At 47.6% G+C, this 17,351-nt stretch overlaps 5 protein-coding genes across 6 annotated transcripts; 2 read left to right on the top strand and 3 right to left on the bottom strand.

The window, feature by feature from the left end:
• Positions 1-9: 9 nt before the first annotated feature.
• On the bottom strand, positions 10-1,335 carry LOC118516409 (ubiquinone biosynthesis O-methyltransferase-like). Its single transcript, XM_036062272.1, has 2 exons — positions 809-1,335; positions 10-739 (listed from the first exon to the last, which is right to left on the bottom strand). The coding sequence occupies exons 1-2, from the start codon at positions 1,051-1,053 to the stop codon at positions 97-99; spliced, it is 888 nt and encodes a 295-aa protein (XP_035918165.1). The 5' UTR covers positions 1,054-1,335; the 3' UTR covers positions 10-96.
• Positions 1,336-1,437: 102 nt separating this feature from the next.
• Positions 1,438-4,559, bottom strand: LOC118516407 (nucleolar complex protein 2 homolog). The gene has a single exon (XM_036062270.1). It carries the CDS (start codon positions 4,412-4,414, stop codon positions 1,526-1,528), a length of 2,889 nt encoding a protein of 962 aa, XP_035918163.1. The 5' UTR covers positions 4,415-4,559; the 3' UTR covers positions 1,438-1,525.
• Positions 4,560-4,803: 244 nt separating this feature from the next.
• LOC118516405 (ubiquinone biosynthesis O-methyltransferase, mitochondrial-like) lies at positions 4,804-5,935 on the top strand. Its single transcript, XM_036062268.1, has 2 exons — positions 4,804-4,963; positions 5,027-5,935. Exons 1-2 carry the CDS (start codon positions 4,911-4,913, stop codon positions 5,832-5,834), a joined length of 861 nt encoding a protein of 286 aa, XP_035918161.1. The 5' UTR covers positions 4,804-4,910; the 3' UTR covers positions 5,835-5,935.
• On the bottom strand, positions 5,877-6,508 carry LOC118516406 (M-phase phosphoprotein 6-like). The gene is made up of 2 exons (XM_036062269.1): positions 6,346-6,508; positions 5,877-6,274 (listed from the first exon to the last, which is right to left on the bottom strand). The coding sequence occupies exons 1-2, from the start codon at positions 6,453-6,455 to the stop codon at positions 5,932-5,934; spliced, it is 453 nt and encodes a 150-aa protein (XP_035918162.1). The 5' UTR covers positions 6,456-6,508; the 3' UTR covers positions 5,877-5,931.
• A 306-nt stretch (positions 6,509-6,814) lies between these two features.
• Positions 6,815-11,265, top strand: LOC118516411 (coiled-coil and C2 domain-containing protein 1-like). Of its 2 annotated transcripts, none has more exons than XM_036062274.1 (5): positions 6,815-7,000; positions 7,083-9,212; positions 9,285-9,436; positions 10,067-10,157; positions 10,257-11,265. In XM_036062274.1, the coding sequence occupies exons 1-5, from the start codon at positions 6,941-6,943 to the stop codon at positions 10,374-10,376; spliced, it is 2,553 nt and encodes an 850-aa protein (XP_035918167.1). In that variant the 5' UTR covers positions 6,815-6,940; the 3' UTR covers positions 10,377-11,265. The 2 variants fall into 2 exon arrangements, with proteins under 2 accessions (XP_035918167.1, XP_035918166.1); XM_036062273.1 differs by having other exon boundaries at positions 10,022-10,157.
• Positions 11,266-17,351: the final 6,086 nt, after the last annotated feature.

Below are 17,351 nucleotides of genomic sequence, written 5' to 3'. Positions count from 1 at the left end.
CACGGGACGTGTGCTTTCTGCAGTACCTCTGCAATTTATTTATTTTAAGCTGATCCAGATTTCATCACACGTGTGTCGTTTACCTTGAGCATGAGTCTACTGTTTAACCGCGTGTAACGCATACGTTAGCTTATTGAACGGTACCCAGACCCACTCACTTTCCCAGAACTTCAGGTAGAACGGTCTCTGCTCGATCGTGCGACATCCGTACGCCTCCAGGATGGCTTCCGTTTCCTCGGGCGAAATAAACTTATCATAGTCGTGCGAACCCTTCGGCAGTCGTTTCATGATGTTTTCCAGCACTACCACCGCCAGCAGCCAGGACCAGTTGGTTTTGTTCCAGGTGCTGATGAATACGGAACCGCCCGGTTTCAGCACAGCGGCGACCTGCTTCAGCAGCGTGCTCTGGTCCACCATGTGCTCGATCGTTTCCGACAGTACGACCACATCGTACTTGCCAACCGCACCCTGCCAATGGTCGTCGAGCGATTGTTCGTAGTACTGGCAGCGTTCCTTAATGTCCGGCTGCTTCTCTGCGTGCGCTTTGGCTACCTCGATCAGGTGCCGGGCCGGATCGATACCGACTACGGTTGCGTGCAGCTTTGCGAGTGCCTCGGTGTAGATTCCACCACCGCAACCAACATCCAAAATCGTGAGACCCTTCAAGGAGTCGGTAGTGTACCGTTGCTTTCGATCGAGTTTTCCCACCTTGACGAGACCTTCCACGACCATAGGAACTCTGGTATGAATGAAAACGATTTGAAGTAATTAGTGGCCCCGGAGTTAAAAGATAACCTGACAAACTTACCTCAGTTTGTTTAACTTGTGCAGCAGAATCATGGGTCCGGTCGGTTCCCACCAGTGGGTCGAGAGTTGATCGAACGTCGCTATTTGATCCTCGGCCGTGCTTTTCATCGTCAGTCCCTCCATCAGGCTGAGGAAGGCGATCGAAGCTTTCTCGAAGAATTTTGCCAGCACAAATTGAAAGAACGATAGCACCAGCTTGAAGATCACGAACCCGCTCGATTCCGTCACTGAATCGGTACCCTCCATCTTGGCTGGCTTGGCAATAGAAATCCCTTTTTTTCGATACACTTTAACACTTCCGAAGCGATCACACGACTGATACTGTTCCTAGGGTTTGCTAGAGCTTTTAAAGGGTTATTAAAATTCTTTACTTTGGATTCCCACTTCACAGGGGGCCGCCAATGGCACCCCACCGTCTATTTTAGTCGAAGCTAGCAACTCACCACACGCAACAGTGGCACGAATTCGAGCTCCAAAATGGATATGAACCTAGACATCACGTTCAAGCGCAGCCTTTTCAACCTTAGCATTGGACCATAGCATGACGGGCTCATTTCATTTGGATTTAAAATTTTTCTCAATGGCGTTTCTTTAAGGCAATCGGGCAAACTACTCAAGTTTCCACCAACGTACAAGTAAGGGAAATCCTCCCTTAAAACCGATTTATTTATACCTTCTTGCAACGTATTGTACATAGGATTGAACGTCAACCGCTTTTCTAATCATCCCACTCGTCCAACTTCAAATCCTTCACGATATCGACCTGATCCGCATCCTTTACATCTTCCACCGGATAATCCTCGTCGCGCTTCTTTTGCGGTTTGCCCTGCCCTTTAGTCGTTTTCTTTTTGCTGTTCTTTTGCGGTACCTCGTCTTCGTCTTCCTCATCCGAACCCATATCATCTTCCTCCTCCTCATCATCACTATCTGCCTCTAGGTCGGACATCGATTCTTCATCACCCTCCTCCCCACCATCATCTGCTTCCTCCATGTCCTCGAAACCAATCTTATCCTCATCCTCGTCCTCGTCGTCCGATGGGAACAGGGTCACCGGACCGTCCTGCTTCACCTGCTGTTTCTTCGGCAGCTTCTTCAGCTTCGGCAGCTTGTAATCGCTGATATTTTCCGAATTTGTAGCTTCCCGGCGTTTCACCGATTCGGTTTCCTTCGCCACGGAAGCGTAGAACTTCATCAGCGGCGTTTCATCGGCCCGAACCGTCTCCTCCCAGGCACGGATACGTTCCGTTTCCTTCAGCGGTATGTCCATCTTGCTGCGCAGCTTTTCGATGAACTCGTAGTTTTCCATCAGCTTGTCGCTCAACTGTTTCATCTTGCGCGAGTACTTGTACTGTTTCGTCGTTTTCGTGTACTGGCGCAGCTGCAGCACGATCGGTAGAATGATCTCTGGGAAGCCGACCGATGCGGACTCGTTGGCCGCAAACTCCAGCACGAGCTCGTAAATTTGATCGATTACGGCGTCTTTGAACGCATTCTCCTGAATGTTGGCCTGCGACAGTCGTAGCAGACAGGTCAGATTGACGGGGCGCATGGACAGCTTCTTGTGATGCTCGTTGAAGCTATGCGATCGCAGGACCTCCACCAGCAGCGGGAGCACCGGTATGTAGATGTTAGTTTTTGCATTCAGCTGTATCAGTATGCGACAGCAGTGGAACCGCAGCGGGAAGTACTGCGCAGAGGGTATCAGCTTGATCACACCGATCGTGATCGAGACAAACGGGTAGATCAGCGGTTCGAGCGCCTCGCCGTGTGCATGGGCCGCCCCAAGCACGTCGCCCCAAAGCTTCAACGAGTTGATGTACTGCCAGTTGTAGATGTACTGGAAACTATCCTTCTTCTGCAGAATGACCGCATTTCGCAGGTGGATGGCCAGCTGACGGATGTACAGGAACATGTGCTGGTAGGACACGTTGAAGTTCAGCAGAAACATTTCCCCCAACGAGCGGCGCATAAAGTTGATGTTGGGCAGCGTGTTCGGCGACACGAATTTGCTGTTCTTTACGTACGCCAGATACATCACCTTCAACACGTTGCTGAGGAAGTGGGATTGTTGAGCGTGCGTAATCTTCAAGATGCACATGAAAGCCAACACGCGGATCGTTTCCTCCTCGGCCGTACTCCAGATGCCGATAAGGCGCTTCAGAATCGGTTTCGTGATCGGTTGGTAGCACACAAGAATGGATGAAAATTGATGCAGGTGCTTGAGAAGCACTGACATGATGTGCGACGAGGACACGTTCTCGAGCAGATTGGTAAGATCGATCAGATACGTCTTCAGGCATGCTTTTATCTTCTTGAACCGCCTATCGTTCTTCAAATCCTTGAACTGTCGCTTTTCGTTCAGGGAAAGGTAGCTGCGGACAGCCGGGCCCAGGTACAGCACACACGCCTGTACGATCCCGTTGAACAGCGCAGATCCTTCTATGCGATACGGCGGAATAACGCTTTTGTCGCCCGTCACCGTGTAGATGGCTGAGTTAAACGCCTTGCAGATGTTCCGGATACCGTTGACGTGTTTTATCGGCAAAGTGGTCAGATCGTTGGTCCATGCTTTTAACATTTTAAACGTTACCTTCTTGCCCGGTGTGCTATCATCGGTCCCTTTCGCACCGTCGTCTTCGCCATCCTCCTCATCATCGTCGTCTCCACCAGCGTCATCCTTCTCATCGTCTTCGTTCGGATCGAAATCACTCTCATCGCTGGCCACTTCCAACTTCTTCGGCAGCTTGTGCACGTCTCCCTCTCCGTCGTCAGCCGCCTCATCATCCGACGAGTCTTCGAATTCCGAATCGCTGCCATCCAATTGTCCGAATTTCAACAGTTTCTCGTCGTTCTTCTTCAGAAAGGCGAACAGTTCGGGATCGGTTGACTCTAGCCTAGCCAGCGCTTGCTTGTGCTCCATTTCCACCTGCTTCATACCCGATTCTGCTTCTAAATCATCCGCCTCGTTGGAATCTTCCAGCGCAGCCGCCGGCTTGCCTTTCGATTTCTTCGCGGCTTTTCCATTCACTGCAACCGGAGCTTCCGATTCGGACTTTTTGTTTTTTCCTTTCGGCTCCTCTGCTGCTTGTTTCTTCTTTCTCAAAACTTTGCCAGATTTTTTCAAGGTTGACTCATCTTCAGAGTCGCCTGCATCTTCGGAATCGTCCGGTTCGGCTAGTTTGCGTTTCGTTCGCTTCTCACCGCCATTCACTTCCGGCTTCAGTTTTTTATCCTTCACTTTCTTGTCTTGCGCTTTCCCATTTACATTACCACCGGCCAAGTCGTCTTCGGAAGCTCCCTTTTTCTTTTTTCCATCGAGTAAGCCTTTCTGGCCTTTGAGCTTTTTCGGCCCAACCCCATTTTCTGCCGGTTGCGAATCTTGTGTGGTCGCCGGTAATTTCTTCAGCTTTGCTTCGGCTTTTGGTTTCTTTTTGTCACTCGTAAAATCCTGTTTGGATTTGGCCTTTTCAATACCGTTCGATTTGATTTTACTTTTCGGCTTTGCTTCTGGCTCGTCGTCTCCCACGTCTGCATCCATGTTGTCCAAGAAGTTGTCCAGGGACATGTTCTGGAAGTCTTCCTTTTTCTTTGACTGCTTGATCTTCATTTTGGGGATGTAAAGGTCGCACACTACAATGAAACAATAACGGAGGAACGCTTTAACAATAGAAATTAACTAAATTTTCGTGGATTGTTTGCTCAAGCCGGTGGAACTCGCACGTGTTTATGGTTTTGACGTTTCGCCCCGAGCATGCACCATTTGACAATGGGATTAAACGTCAAAAGAAGTGTTGCCATATAGACAATGTGGTACAAAAATAGTCGATTTATTTGCCATTAAAATATTATTTTTGCAGCTGTTGCAGGACTTTTTGATGCCACAATAAAGTAAAAGATTATTGATTTTAAATAAAATTACTAAATGTTGTATAAACCAGAAAATTTAGGAATAAAAAGAGAAGAAATAAATTTTGACAGAATCACCATCTGTGCGAGACAACTGTGGAGCCAATATTCATTATTGTTTGGAAACAACAAACGAACGCCGGCGACTAGAATCAGTCTTGTTTTATTAGTGAAAATACTCTTTAAACCTCCCAGCCATGTTACCTCAACAGAGTATTCGTCTATTACGCCACACAGTATTGCTTAAAAGGTAAATTTTCATCAAATTCCGCACTATTGAATAAAGTGACGCAATATTTCACTTTCCTTCTAGAACGTGCCGAGGGTTTTCTTCGCCTTCAGAAACCATTCGTACGCAGTACAGCAATGTGGACCAGCGAGAGGTGGACAATCTTTCCAAACAATCCACCGAGTGGTGGGATCCGCAAGGACCGATCCGCGGGCTACACGCGATGAACGCTCTGCGTGTTCCGTTGATTCGCGATGGATTAATCACGACCGGTGCTGTGGAGAAAGCGCTTGTCCGCAAACCGAACGTTCTCGCCAATTTAAACATTCTCGAGGTGGGCTGTGGTGGAGGAATCCTGACCGAAGCGCTTGCCAAACTGAACTCGAAGGTAGTCGGTATCGATCCCAGCGAAAAGCTGATTAACGTGGCAAAGCAACATGCCAAAGACGACAAATCGCTCGACCCGGAACAAATCCAGTATCATGTGGAAACCATCGAACAACATGCGGCGAAGAATGCTGAACGATATGATGCTGTGGTAGCTTCCGAGGTATTGGAACACGTAAACGATAAGGTTGCGTTTATCGAACAGTGTCTAGCAGCCCTAAAACCAGGAGGATCCATGTTTATTACCACGATCAACAAAACGACCCCTTCGTGGCTGGGTGCCATAGTTGGTGCCGAACAAGTTTTCAAACTAGTCCCCGAAGGAACGCACGATTGGGATAAGTTTATTTCGCCACTCGATGTGCAGCGAATTCTCTCCAGTTACAATTGCAACACTATTCTGGTTCACGGAATGTTTTATCAGTTTTGGTCCAATCAGTGGTGCTGGACGAAGAACACTGAGATAAATTATGCACTGCATGCAGTTAAAATGCGGGAAGAGTAAGTGTTGTAAGACGGAGATTAAAATAAATTTTAACGCACCTTATTATTGTAGAAACTACCCGAGCATCAAAAATAAAGGAATTAATTTATTATATCGCTTAAGTGGACCGTTTTATATTTAACGGCAGTGGGTGTTGCAACCGCTTTTTGTGACTGTCGTACTTCTTGTTCATCGTTTGCATTACACTAGAGTAGAACCGGGCCATTTCTGCATCCGGCACATCCGTTTCCATTTTTGCCTTCTTGGCAGCTTCCTCTCGCTCACGTTTCGCGACGTCCACGCCGGATTCGATTTCGATTATTCGCTCTATTTCTGGATTCATACCACCGTAGCTGATACGTCCCTCGATCAGATCTTCGCACGGAACGTAACTAGGTTCGATAACGTATTTTATAGTTTCAGATAACATTTTGTCCGTGATTTCACTAGCGTACAGTGCACTGAAATGGGGAGAACACAAAAGTTGAGGTAACCGAACAGGTCTCATTGTCGGAAGCGTTGCCATCCTTACCGTCCTCGTTCATCATCCGCTTCTTTGTCCAGTTTTTCCTTAGTCCGTGACATAAATTTCATCTGCAAAATACCCTTCGATAGCTGTACTTTATTCATTTTAGTGGACATTTTTAAAGCTGATTTCGGTGCTTTTGGTGGGTGATCTGCGGAAACGAGAACTGAATGTAAACAAACACAGCGTGTGCCAGGCTGATGACAGCTGATCTGTCAATTTTATACCGGTAAACCGGTTCGGAAGCGTGTTTCTAAACAGAGCCAAAAATTAGCTTTCCGGCAAATAGAAATAGCGAACGAATTGCATGATAGAGTTTTATATGGCTTTCTTTAATTGTCCTTTTGAAAGGGTAATTTTAAGACCCTCTTTTTAAGGGTAAAATTAAGATAAAATGTTTGAATGACCGGTTCATTTTTTAACGGCTGTCACTGGCATTGCATCTGTCATTCGCAATCAAAACAAATGCGCGATTTCGATTGCGATAATAAGCTCAACAAGAGGTACACGATTTCCTATGCTGTGAAAAAGACTTTCTTGGTGTCCAAAAGTGCAGTTCGTGTGTGGGTGGTTAATGCACTGTCCTTGATTGTGTACTGCAATGTTTGGTTTCAGCAAGCCAACGCCACCGAAGCGTGAGCGAAAGCGAGATCCTGCCGAGGTAAGCTCGAAGCTACTTACCATCTACAGCTGCTGCATTAGTCATCATCTAATGCGTTTCTTTGTGTTTGTTGCGGACACAGTTTGGCATATTCGGACTATCGAACGACATTCCAGGACTCGACGATGAAGCAGACGATGCGAGCGATGCAGATGACGATGCACTGGAAGCGGAACTGGCTGCAATTACGGCGGGTTTGGCTGGTGTACGAAAGGCAAAACCAAAACCCAAAGCGAAAGGAATTGTGGCACCACAGGAGCTGGATGCAATGGTAGCGGCCAGTTTGCGAGACGTTGGAAGCGACGACGATGCATCCGATGGTGATGACGATGACTCAGACCTGCTGGACGAACTGTCCGCAATTACGGGTGGTGCTGTTGCAGACGAAGACGATGGTTTGAACGAGGATGTTGCTGAAGCAAAACCCAAACCAGCAGCACCACCGAGGAAAAGCGCATCGAATGGAGAATTGGTTGCATTGCTTAAGTCACGTGTCGCGATGTACACACAGGCCGAAGAAGGTGCGAAGAGGGCGGGCGATTCTGGAAAAGCGAGAAGATTTAATCGAGGGCTTAAAACGCTCAAAGACCAGTTGAAATTAGCTGAAGCTGGCAAACCTGTCGATGAAAGCGATATTCCACCGGAAGTGAGCGTAAAACTGGCCGCTCCGCCAAAGGATCCAACGGATGATATAGCGAAACCTAGCACTGCACCTGTTCGTCCTGCTCCGCCGCCTCCGCCAGCAGTACTAACTTCATCCTCCCCCGAAGAACCAGGACCTTCCCGATCGGCACCACCACCAGTGCCACCAAGGCGGGAAGCAAAACCACCACCGACGCCGGCCCCGGTACTGCAAGACACGGTTGCAAAGGAAAACCCCAAGCTGATACTGCTTAACGAGCGAAAGCAACTCTACAAACAGGCTGCACTTAGTGCGAAAAAAGCGGGAAACAATGAACAAGCGATGGCGTACGTGAAGGTTCTAAAACAGTTCGATGTGGTAATTCGTGCGATGGAGAACGGTGAGGAGGTAGACCTTAGTCGAATGCCACCACCACCGAGCGAGCTTAATACGTCACAAGCCAGCCAACCAGCAGTGCCTTCCGCGAAACAGGAAGAAAAGGTACAGAAAGAGGCGGACGTGCCTTCCCGGCCAGTTTCAGCCCCTTCTGCAGAACAGCCCGTAGAAGAAGCGGAGGAAGAAGAGGAAAATTTAATACAAGCTACCACTGTGCTGGAAGCACTCGAGCAGCGATTGGAAAAGTATAAAGCAGTCGAACAGGCCGCCAAAGACGAGGGCAACGGTTCGAAAGCTCGGCGCATGGGACGAATCGTGAAGCAGTACCAAGATGCGATAAAGATGCATAAAGCCGGGAAGCCGATTCCGATCGATGAACTACCGACACCGCCAGGCTATGGACCGATCCCGGTCGATGGACCTCCAAAGCCACCGGCACCAACCAAAAAACCTACCCCTCCGGTACCGTCGAAACCTCAAGCCACTTCACCGCTCGTACCGGCCACAGAGCCAGTCCCGGGGACAAGCAAAAGCTCTCCAAAACCCGTCACACAGTTCGACAAACAGTTAAACCTGCTGCTGGAACGGCACCGCGAATACAAACAGGCGGCTATTGAAGCGAAAAAGGCCGGTGACCTCGACGAAGCGAAGGAATGTTTGCGGGTGTTCAAGGGGCTGGAAAAGCTGATAGAGGTGGCCCGCGCTGGTGGAAGGGTCGACCTAACCACGGTGCCTATTGCTCCCTCGAAACGGAACGCGCTGGAAGCTTCCTTTACCATCGTAAACTCGGAGGACTGTGATCAGACGGGCGAGGGCCATGAGCAGCCCGCGGTAGACGAGGGCATCGATGGGGAGACGCGCATACGGCTGGAAGAGCAACTGTCGAAGCAGTTAATTATCTGCCGAAACACGCGCGACCATCACCGGGCGATGGGAGACATTGGGGGTATGAACAAGTTCGAAAATCTCGCGCTCAACGTACAGAAGGATCTCGATCTCGTGCGGTTGGGCCATCGGCAGGGCTTGCCGCTGCCCAAGTTCCACTACGAAAAGCTGCAGTTTAATGTGGTGAAGTGCAACACGGATCTGTCGGATAATGAAATTGAAATATGCGTGGTGAGGGGCATCAATTACAATGTGCCGAATCCGAAGGATGTGGATACTTACGTGAAGTTCGAGTTTCCCTATCCGCAGGTAAAGTGTTCAAGTCGGTTGGTTTGTCAGGACGGCGCATTTTCTAATGGTTGTGGGTTTTACGCTTCACAGGAAGATCCACTGAAAGGAAGGACGAACCTGGTAAAGGACACCCACAGTCCGGAGTATAATTATCAGCAAACGCTCGAAATACAGCGCAGCCAGCGGAACTGTCAGCGCGTGTTCAAGCGCCATGCACTGAAATGTGAAGTCTACTCGAAAGGGTAAGCATGCACTTTTATACATGTGGTAGATGGCTTTTTCCATGCTTTATCCTTGGAACCATTGCGTGGAACCTGTTGTAAGTCGCTTAAAATGACACAAATTAAGAAACTAGCAAATCCCGCTCGAATCACCCCTTTTTTCAGCGGTATTTATAAACCTGGAAAGTTAAATCGCTTTTGTCGGATCGTTCCCCAAATGGCCGACCCAATCTCTCCCCCCCCCCCCCCCAATCCAGCTTCCAGCACGCGTTGAATACACTCCCGTAGATCTGTGCTTGTCCTGCTGTAGCACATTCCATATAGAGCATGCAGTGCGCCATTGTCTAGTGGCTTCCATTTTATAGCATTTTTCTTCTTTCCTTTTTCATTTTATTGTACGCATTGTGCTTTTGTTGCGTGTACTACAATGCTCGACACACACACACACATAAAAAAAACGAAACAATAAAACACGCACGTGTTTTGTGCATGTCCTTCTTGCCACGTGGCCCTCTGTACCGTGCTTGTGCGCCCCCCATTTCGGTGTGCATGCCCGGTGTGCTCATTTTGCTTGTAATGACGGTGATTCGCTCTTGCCGCTACTAGCCGCTGCTGTCACGGTGCATCAACTGGACTTTTCTCCTGTTTCAGTGGTTTCCTTCGCTCGGACGTGCTGATCGGCACGGTGACGGTAAAGCTGCAGCCGCTGGAGACGCAGATCGAAATCCACGATTCATTTCCGGTGAGTAGCGAATAGACGAACACCACCACCGTGGCCCGTCATTGCCAACCGGATTCGATTTTCGAGCTGCACTCACATCGGTTTCCCCTCTGCTTGCAGCTAATGGATGGAAGGCGCACGGTCGGTGGCAAGCTCGAGGTCAAACTGCGTGTCCGTAATCCCATCCTGACGAAGCAAATCGAGCAGATTAACGAACGTTGGGTGGTGCTCGATTCATAGACACACTTCCGGGACGACGCAAACGACTTCCGTTCGGGGTTTGCCGGCTGAACATGGATTGCCGAACTGAATTACCCAAACTATTTGCAGTGCGTACTTGTCGCGTCGGTGTGCATGTCCGAACGGTCCGACCGAGAGAGAGAACAGGTATCAAAATGCAACAACGAAACGTTTTGCGCGACGGATGGTGCGAAATGTAGTTGAATAAATTAAACGCGTGCTACGGGCGCTGTGTTCTGGTACGGTTCGGGCAAGCAGTTTCGGTCTACGCTAGAATGTGATATTAAGGGATGTCCGCCCGTCCGCCGCACAGGGTCAAAACGGGAGAAACCATCGTGGCTTGAATCGGTATCGGGTCGGTAGCAATTGGATGAACACGACCACCCCAACCAACGCTTCCCAGCGCATCTCGTCAGGTCCCGTGGGGAATTGGCGGAGCACAGCATAAAGTCTACCCACTTCCCTAATTTGATATTGTACGATGGTGTCGCCCCCGTACAGAAGACAATGAAACGAACACGCTTACACGGTTATCTTGTTGTTAGGTATGGAATAAACTTCAAAGAAGAGAAGCGGTCCAGCAACTTGAAGGAAACGTAACGCTGCGGGTCGAAAATGGAGTTTGGGAATACTTTCGCCTTTTGGTAACATATAATTAGAAAAAAAAAAATATCATTTACGCTTCATTTTGGTTCTGGTTCGAGTGAGAATAATAAATTAAACCTAACCCACGCTGCAGAACGGTCAGTAAAACTGTTCGTCTTTATATATTTATCGGTTCAGTTCGTTTGCGCGACTGTGCAAACTGAGTGTAAACAGTGTTTTCCCCGTCCCCAAACAAATCTGTAGCATGAAAAAGTTCAATAGAAAAAATGTGATTCAGTAGCAATATTTTGAGCTGTGTTATGGTTTCACTATTTTGAAAAGAAAATCAATTAGACGCATGCTTTGTACACCAGTCTTTATTGCTCAATCATGCATCCTTTTGCTCACAATTAGCTTAATAAGCTATCATTAACAAAAGCTGATGTTTCTGATTGGAGAAACTGTTGAAGAACGAAATTTGAAACACATGCACTAAATCACGTGCAGTTCATGCTCTCTTCCCCTTGTGGATAATTGAGAATGAGCTATCGTTTTTTTTTCCTGCAGAAATTCAAATTTACTACGAGCGATTTAAAGGCATAATCTCAAAAAATGTAGGTTATTCACATTGCGCACTTTCATATTAGCCTAGCAATCCGACATCGAACATCTGTCACTATCAATCGAAGTATTGGCCCGAGTGAAAAGGTATCGGGCAGCGAATGGCAATCAAGGCTCTCACCCAGTTAGCCAGTCTGCGGGAAGGAAATACAAAAAAAAAAATCTGTGCAAACTGGTGTCCGGTCACGGTTCGTGATGATCGATAAAGAAGGAGCCTAGCCCTCCCGTTTCGATTCGATAGGTGGTTCTTCTTAAACTGTATCGTCCAAAACTCACGCAACCGATCGGTCGTCCGAAAGTCTCCACGTGTATGAAACGGTCCGTCACTTGCTGCCGAACAGGCCGGCCGATGATTCGGTCTGTCCGTGTCAGTTCATCCAATTCCACGAAAGCTTCACTTCCTTCCGGGCGAATTCCACTGCACCCCGAACGCGATTTCCGGTCACGCCGTCACGGCACACCACCACGTCACGTGGCTGTGCGTATATTCCACCCTTGCTCCCTGCCCTCTCCCCAACTCTACAGCCGACCGAGCGATATGTTGAGGCACATTCCGAACGTCAGCACACCGATGAAGCAGACGAGCACGAGAAAGCACAGATAGTGGGCGCTGACGGGCATCCGGAACAATTTGGCTGACATCTTTAGCGAGGACGCGTACAGCAGCACGGTGTTCAGATCCTCGGACGACGTGTTCCGGTGAACGAACGGACGAATGCTTATCAGATGGCCGCAGGATTGCGTTTGGCGGCAGGTGACGGTTAGGCTGGCGGCCTGTCGAAGAGAATGGGAACGGTGGGTGTGTGTGTGTGTGAGTTGGAGGCAACCATAGCTACGCAACACCGGCGCCCAATTTACGTTCCTTGCTGCCCGTGCGTTTCATTTTGCTGGTGTTACTCAGGAATGATAGCGATTTTTGAAGCAGACAGGCGGCAGGGAACGTTCGGAGCTGTATCGTTAGCCGGAGAATTAAAAATCTTCGCCCGGCTCAAGGAAATGACAGTAAACGTAGGAAGGATTTTTTGTTCCAAAAAAATGTTCCCTAAACAAGCTATCACGTTAAACGTGCAACAGATTTGTTGAATTACTCTCGGCTATTATCCAATTCTTCCTCCAAAGAAGAAGAACATTTCATTTGAACGGTCAAAATCAGTATGTGCTTCAGGTTTAAACGAACGATTCTAGCAGCAGGAGGCACGATTTTGATCAATGTTCAGGAATTTCAGTTCTGATGAACGCTAACGATCCAGCTATCTGTGAGACTTTTGGGGGGAATTTTAGCATCGGCGCGTATCGTTCCTGTGGTAGCAGCATGCATTATGTTACTCTTGATAGGAATGCATAGAATAAAACAGCATTCGAACGACGGATCTAGATTCGTTTGGATTGGAGAATGATACCGAAACGGATTCACTTACGAACGGTCGATGCTCAAACGGAGATCGTTCCAGCAATCGTTCGATTTGTGAACAATTTCACAATAACGATTGATTTTAACGATTCTGCGTAAGCGTTTGAAATGGTTTAGCATTAGGGCAAATTTGAAGTAGAGTAAACAGGAATTGTAGAGTGCGTGAGGTTGCATCCTGGAACAATCGTTTTACCATGACAGACTTTAATGATTTTGATTTGCTCGCTAATTCGTCTTTACTGAGAGCCTGAGGACTATACAAAAGTGTGTGGAAAATTCGTTATCCATTCAGTGTTTAAAGTACTTCTCTCATACAAAATAGTAGCTATATTTCCTTCTTCGTCATTGGAGAAGTGACACTCAGGTAGCCCATGTTGTATCGATCGGAAAAGATGGCAATACAAGTTTGGTTTGTGTAGTTCACTTGCTTGGAGCAGCTCCTAATACAGATCCTACCAAATCCACATCATGATCTGCACACCTTGTATATTTCGCCTTGTCTGTAGATGATGTTGATGCGACGGACGAAGCTGGGACTGTACAGAACATTTATAGTCTCGGTACTCACATGCCCCTCTGAGACATGGACTCTGTCCAAAACTGACGAAACCCTCTTGGAAGCTTCCGAGAAGAAGGTGCTGAGAAGGATTTTTGGTCCAGTATGTGTGAAGGGACAATGGAAGAGCCGCTACAATCTACGAGCTCTGCAGCGAACTAGACTCGCCAGGCACCTGTGGGCTGGTCATACTATGAGAATGACACCGGACGACCTAGACTGCTAGATGCTTTTAGGCCATCCACACGGGTAGAGGAGGCATAGTAGACTCAAGCTGAGATGGCGTTGGCAGACGAATGCAGTGGATCGTGAGCGGTAGCGAGAATTGTTTCAGGAGGCCAAGAGATGATCGGGTATGGTCGATCTAATGGATTATCGGGGGATATTTCTATTTGGATCCAATTTTCATCGCCAGTAACAATTTGATGCGAAAATTCGATCCTTTTTTGCCGTTGGAGCAATTGTTCACAAGTGAATATTTTCTTCTGAACCTAACGACCTCTTGAGTCATTCCTGCCACCTAATGGCTTACTAGACCTAAGGATACTACGTAGTTGGGTAGTCAGTTTTCACTACAGAGAATAGTCTGGATGGAACTTTAACACCGGTCCTGCCGTTTGAAGACCTACGCCGCTATCGCCTGTACGACCTGGTGTTGGTCCTAGTGAATATCCTCCCTGTTTGGGTTACTCCAAATAAGTCCTACCATAAGTCCTTTACTGTTTTCGCTTTTCATCTCGGACTGCATGAAGTCGCTCCCTCCCAAAGGATGTCTGTTGTATGCTGACGATGTTAAGTTCTATCTTCCTGTGTCCTCGTCTCAAGACTTCCTTTTCGTAAAGGACCTTGGTGTGTGGCTCGATGAAAAACTGTCTTTTGAGTCACATATCAACTCATCACCCGAATGGCGTCTGAGGTCCGTGATCCATTGTGCTCGAGGGCGTTGTATTGCTGCTGGGTCCGTCCTATCTTGGAGTCCCTAGCAGGTGTCACCTCTATGGATAGGTTGGAGAGGGTACAACGGAAGTTTTCTAGAATCGCCGTAAGGCGCTTCCTAAACGACCCCAGTGCTGCTTCTCCGCCATACTCGGTACAGTGTCAGTTGCTGGGATAGGTTGGCTTAAAATCCTTCTTGCCAACATTGACTTCCCTACCCTCCTGGCAGCCATTCCCATCTATGTTCCATCGTACCGCTTTCGCGTTCGCCCCCCCACTTCTCATCCAATTGCGACGTTCGCGATTTGCTCAAAATGACCCTTTGGATGCGCGCATTATCTGACTTCAATTCAGTAGGTGATTTGTTAGACCACAGCATGTCCTTTGCTTCATTCCGTTCCCTTGTATTGTCGCTTTGTTCATATTGAAATGATGAAGCAGAACTTTCCTCAAAAAAACACTGTTTTTTGACAAAAGTTTTGTGATTTTTTGTGCAAAACTATACTATTTAGTACTCACTTCAGTGGAATGACAGCTTGTGGACAAAAGGACAGTGTTGCCTGGATGATTAAAAGTGCATAACATTAGTGGCCGCTATCGGTTACCTACTGATCAAGCTATTTTGAAGCCTCAGAGGCCTCTAGAGTCAGCCAGAGTTTTGATAGACAGATCTGCTGAACTGCTATAAGAGCAACGTAGCAGGATGTAGCTCCCGGAAAATTTGGACTGCGCGACCGGGGCGATCTGCTAGCTCGTTGCGAGGCAATTCAGGTGGGTGCCTCTTTTACAAGGACCCTTGCACGATGTCCCTTATGTGAAGTTTTTTCTGATCGTTTATTTATAGAGGCTTTGGGTGTTTGAGACTTCATTCGCCTCTTCAAACCCTAATAATGTGAAGTGCAGCCGTCGCTTGTCAGTATTCTGGTGATTAGTAAAATAAAAAAGGCGGAGGCGAGAAATTGATTTGTTGGTCCTTCCAAAAGTATAGTATCCAAAAACTAGCTCAGTTTCCGCTGTAATCGGTCTTTGAATTCCTTTTTTTATATGAAACAGATAATCTTTTCAAAGAAAATGCCTACACCTACAAGGCGTAAATGAACTTAACGAGCCTTCACATCCTTTCCAGGTAACAAGCATTCCAGGAAGGAAATCGATCCTTCGCATATTAAAGGATTAAGTTGAAAGTTTCGTCTAGAAACTGCTAAAATTCCACGAAATCAAACCATCACACCGATCGAGACGAAATTTGATGCAATTTTAAAGTTTGGTTGTTCTATCCCAACTCTTGACGGGCTTAAGATGTTGCAACCAACCAATTGAAACGGCGCACTCCGTTCGACCGTCGAGCAACAGCAGTTTCTAGACGCAGATGAAATGCACAGCGTTTCAATACCGAGCATGTTTGGCATGGAACCTATGGGTCCGAATTTCATCGAATTCAATAACTTATCACTAATTGCTAGTTGAATTACTGATTCGCGGACCACAAGGGTGGCACCGTTCTATCCATGCTTCTCCAGGCGTGTGTTCGTGTCAGCATCAGCAGCACCGACAACAAAGATCAGTTCGCAAAATAGTTACAAACGTGTAGCACCGGTTGATTAATTTTCAACTACATCGGTGTCGTCCCCTGGTTGAGATGGCCGAAACCTCCAACGCAATATTTAATTGACAATAGAACAAGACTCGCGTGCGCTGCTGCTGTGGTCCCCTCTTTCTGGTGTGGCCAATGCACCATTGGCCGGTACCGTCATAAAAGCCCGCAGGTCCCGGCGTAGGTTAACAGTCCGGTGGAAAATGGTTCCGTTTAATTAGCTATTAATTAGTCAGCACCCTCATGATAGGATAGGTTATGGGAATGTCTTGCAGGTAGCTCGCCGGCACCGATCCGGCCGTTTATGTCAAATAAGGTACACATAGCATCCTCCACGAATCGGTCAGTCGGCACATGCGGCCGGACGCTATTATGGCACGATAATGGTGCGCGTGTTGCCTATTAAATGTGGCCTGCAAGTGGGAGGGAATCGAAAGGGAAGAGGGTGCACGCGAGCAGCCAGAGGGTGCAGTAAAACACTCACATTCACAAGCCGAGTGGAAGCTAACAGGATGATAAAAACAAGCTCGATGCCAGTGTACCTGCAACCCGGCCCCACAGGAACGTCAGCGAGAGTGAGCGATGCAAAGTTATGCTAATTCAATTCTGCCTACATTTTCAACCAGCAGATCAGCAGTTTTTGTCTGCTTTACGTCATCGGTACAAGTGCGTCTGTCTGCTGGTTAGGAAAAAGGTGGGAAAACCCTATGCACACGCCATTGAATATTGACCCGTACACCCCGGCATTGACCACGAATTGCTTTGAACGACGGGTTTTCAGAATGAAATCGGGATTAGGGAAAATGATTTTCGGCTAACGCAAATTGAAAGTGGAGACAACCGGGCGTTGGGTGAACGCGCCACTCTTGTGGGGTGTAGTCACACAATTAGAGATAATTTACGCATTTAGACATACATTGCATTTGCGGAGTGAACCACAACACGGGAAGAAACGTTGCGAAACAGAACAGAACGGAAGGGTTTAGCTGATAATTAAAAGCAAATGGTTGGAAGTGGGGTTTGTATAACGCTACCGGGATTAGCCCGTAGAGGATGCGTCGATTTAGATTAACGTGGTTCTACCGTGGTAGTGGTTGATTGCAATGCAATAATTTTCAAAAAATATTCACGGATGTTATTAGAATTTAAAAATAGTCATTCATGCTGGAGAAAAGGTGAAGTGTGTCGGAAAAAATCCAAAATCCCTTTTCAAAATTCATTTTAAAAGAAGAAAGCAATCATCATCCTCAGCATAGGTTTGCCCTGTTCGCA

Source organism: Anopheles stephensi, unplaced genomic scaffold (genome assembly GCF_013141755.1).
Source record: "Anopheles stephensi strain Indian unplaced genomic scaffold, UCI_ANSTEP_V1.0 ucontig29, whole genome shotgun sequence".
NCBI classification, from domain to species: Eukaryota; Metazoa; Arthropoda; class Insecta; order Diptera; family Culicidae; genus Anopheles; species Anopheles stephensi.
The sequence above is the reverse complement of the archived record's forward strand: the minus strand, read 5'-3'. Positions and strand labels throughout refer to the sequence as shown.

Excerpts from the sequence above, each read along its gene's own strand:
- LOC118516411 (XM_036062273.1), top strand. The coding sequence starts at position 6,941 with ATGTTTGGTTTCAGCAAGCCAACGCCACCGAAGCGTGAGCGAAAGCGA. Across the intron at positions 9,213-9,284 it reads TCGAGTTTCCCTATCCGCAG|GAAGATCCACTGAAAGGAAG; the intron begins GTAAAGTGTTCA and ends TACGCTTCACAG. Across the intron at positions 10,158-10,256 it reads AAATCCACGATTCATTTCCG|CTAATGGATGGAAGGCGCAC; the intron begins GTGAGTAGCGAA and ends CTCTGCTTGCAG.
- LOC118516406 (XM_036062269.1), bottom strand. The coding sequence starts at position 6,455 with ATGTCCACTAAAATGAATAAAGTACAGCTATCGAAGGGTATTTTGCAG. Across the intron at positions 6,275-6,345 it reads GCGGATGATGAACGAGGACG|TGCACTGTACGCTAGTGAAA; the intron begins GTAAGGATGGCA and ends TCCCCATTTCAG.
- LOC118516409 (XM_036062272.1), bottom strand. The coding sequence starts at position 1,053 with ATGGAGGGTACCGATTCAGTGACGGAATCGAGCGGGTTCGTGATCTTC. Across the intron at positions 740-808 it reads CACAAGTTAAACAAACTGAG|AGTTCCTATGGTCGTGGAAG; the intron begins GTAAGTTTGTCA and ends CATTCATACCAG.
- LOC118516407 (XM_036062270.1), bottom strand. The coding sequence starts at position 4,414 with ATGAAGATCAAGCAGTCAAAGAAAAAGGAAGACTTCCAGAACATGTCC.
- LOC118516405 (XM_036062268.1), top strand. The coding sequence starts at position 4,911 with ATGTTACCTCAACAGAGTATTCGTCTATTACGCCACACAGTATTGCTT. Across the intron at positions 4,964-5,026 it reads CACACAGTATTGCTTAAAAG|AACGTGCCGAGGGTTTTCTT; the intron begins GTAAATTTTCAT and ends CTTTCCTTCTAG.